Source organism: Hyaena hyaena, unplaced genomic scaffold (assembly GCF_003009895.1).
Source record: "Hyaena hyaena isolate Hyena2069 unplaced genomic scaffold, ASM300989v1 scaffold_5439, whole genome shotgun sequence".
NCBI lineage: Eukaryota > Metazoa > Chordata > Mammalia > Carnivora > Hyaenidae > Hyaena > Hyaena hyaena.
In genome coordinates, this window is record NW_024086173.1 from 1 (window position 1) to 1,055 (window position 1,055).

General features: G+C 65.6%; 1 protein-coding gene across 1 annotated transcript; it reads left to right on the plus strand.

Moving 5' to 3' along the window:
• Positions 1–17: 17 nt before the first annotated feature.
• Positions 18–1,055, plus strand: LOC120227829 (lipocalin-15-like; the record flags this gene model as incomplete). The annotated part of the gene is made up of 3 exons (XM_039225841.1): positions 18–144; positions 774–875; positions 1,014–1,055. Coding segments are annotated over 3 exons (264 nt in total), but the record flags the coding sequence as incomplete, so codon positions are not given.

A 1,055-nucleotide genomic window follows, 5' to 3' on the forward strand; every position in this document is an offset into this window, starting at 1 on the left:
CTACTTGCGATGGTTGCCTTGCGTCCCCAGCAGCCCTGGGCTACCTGGACGTGCGCATCGTGGATGCAGACTACAACTCCTTCGCCGTGGTCTATATCTACAAGGAGCTGCGGGGGGCGCTCAGCACCATGGTGCAGCTCTACTGTGAGGGCCCCAGCCAGGCCCCACCCCTGCAGCCTCCCCAGCCCCGCCCCTGCAGGACCTGCCTCCCCCCATCCATCACCCTTGAGTCCAAGCCGAGAAGGACCACGCAGGGGTGGGGGGCCCCCACAGCTCTTCAGATGGGCGGAGGTTGGCCCGAGGGGACTCTGAGGCCCAGGCACCCCCGAGGAAGCTCGAGCACCTCTCTGGCTCCCTGTGGGTGGGGCCCCACTGCCTGAGAGCTGAGCAGGGGCTGAGAGCCTGTTTTGCCTTAATTTCTGGGGACCTTGGCAGAGTAGGCCAAGGGTTCCCCAAGGTGCAGAGGTTGGGGCAAGGGCTGGAGGCTTGTTTTGGGAGCCCGAGGGGCGTGGGGCCCAGGGGACGTGGCCCTGGGGAACAGCCGGGCCATCCCAATCTCCCAGACGCTCTTGAATGAATGAGGAAAGGACACCCCCTCTGGGTGGCTTCCAGTCCCCACTGGGCCTTCAGCCAGGCAGGCACTTTTGTGCAGTGCACAACCTGCCCAATCGTGGGCGGTGGGTGTGCTGTCGACTCTCGAGGAAGAGCCTCCCGTCTCCCCTGCCCTCGCCTCTGCGAGCCACAGAGCTCACAGGGGCCATGCTTTGCCCCAGGCCGGACCCAGGAGCCAAGTCCCCAAGCTGTGAAGGCCTTCCGGGACTTCTACCCCACCGTGGGGCTCACCGACGACATGGCGGTCATGCTGCCCAAGTCAGGTAACAGCCTGAGGCCATGCCAGTCTCCAGCCCGCAGCCCCCCTTCCCCACCACACGCTGGGCAGGATGGGGGCGTACCCAGGGTGAGGGGCTGCGGGACCCCAAGCCAGCCTCTCACCACTGTCTTCCTTCCCACAGACGTGTGTTCCTCTGGGGACAAAGAGGCTCCCTGACTCCTCG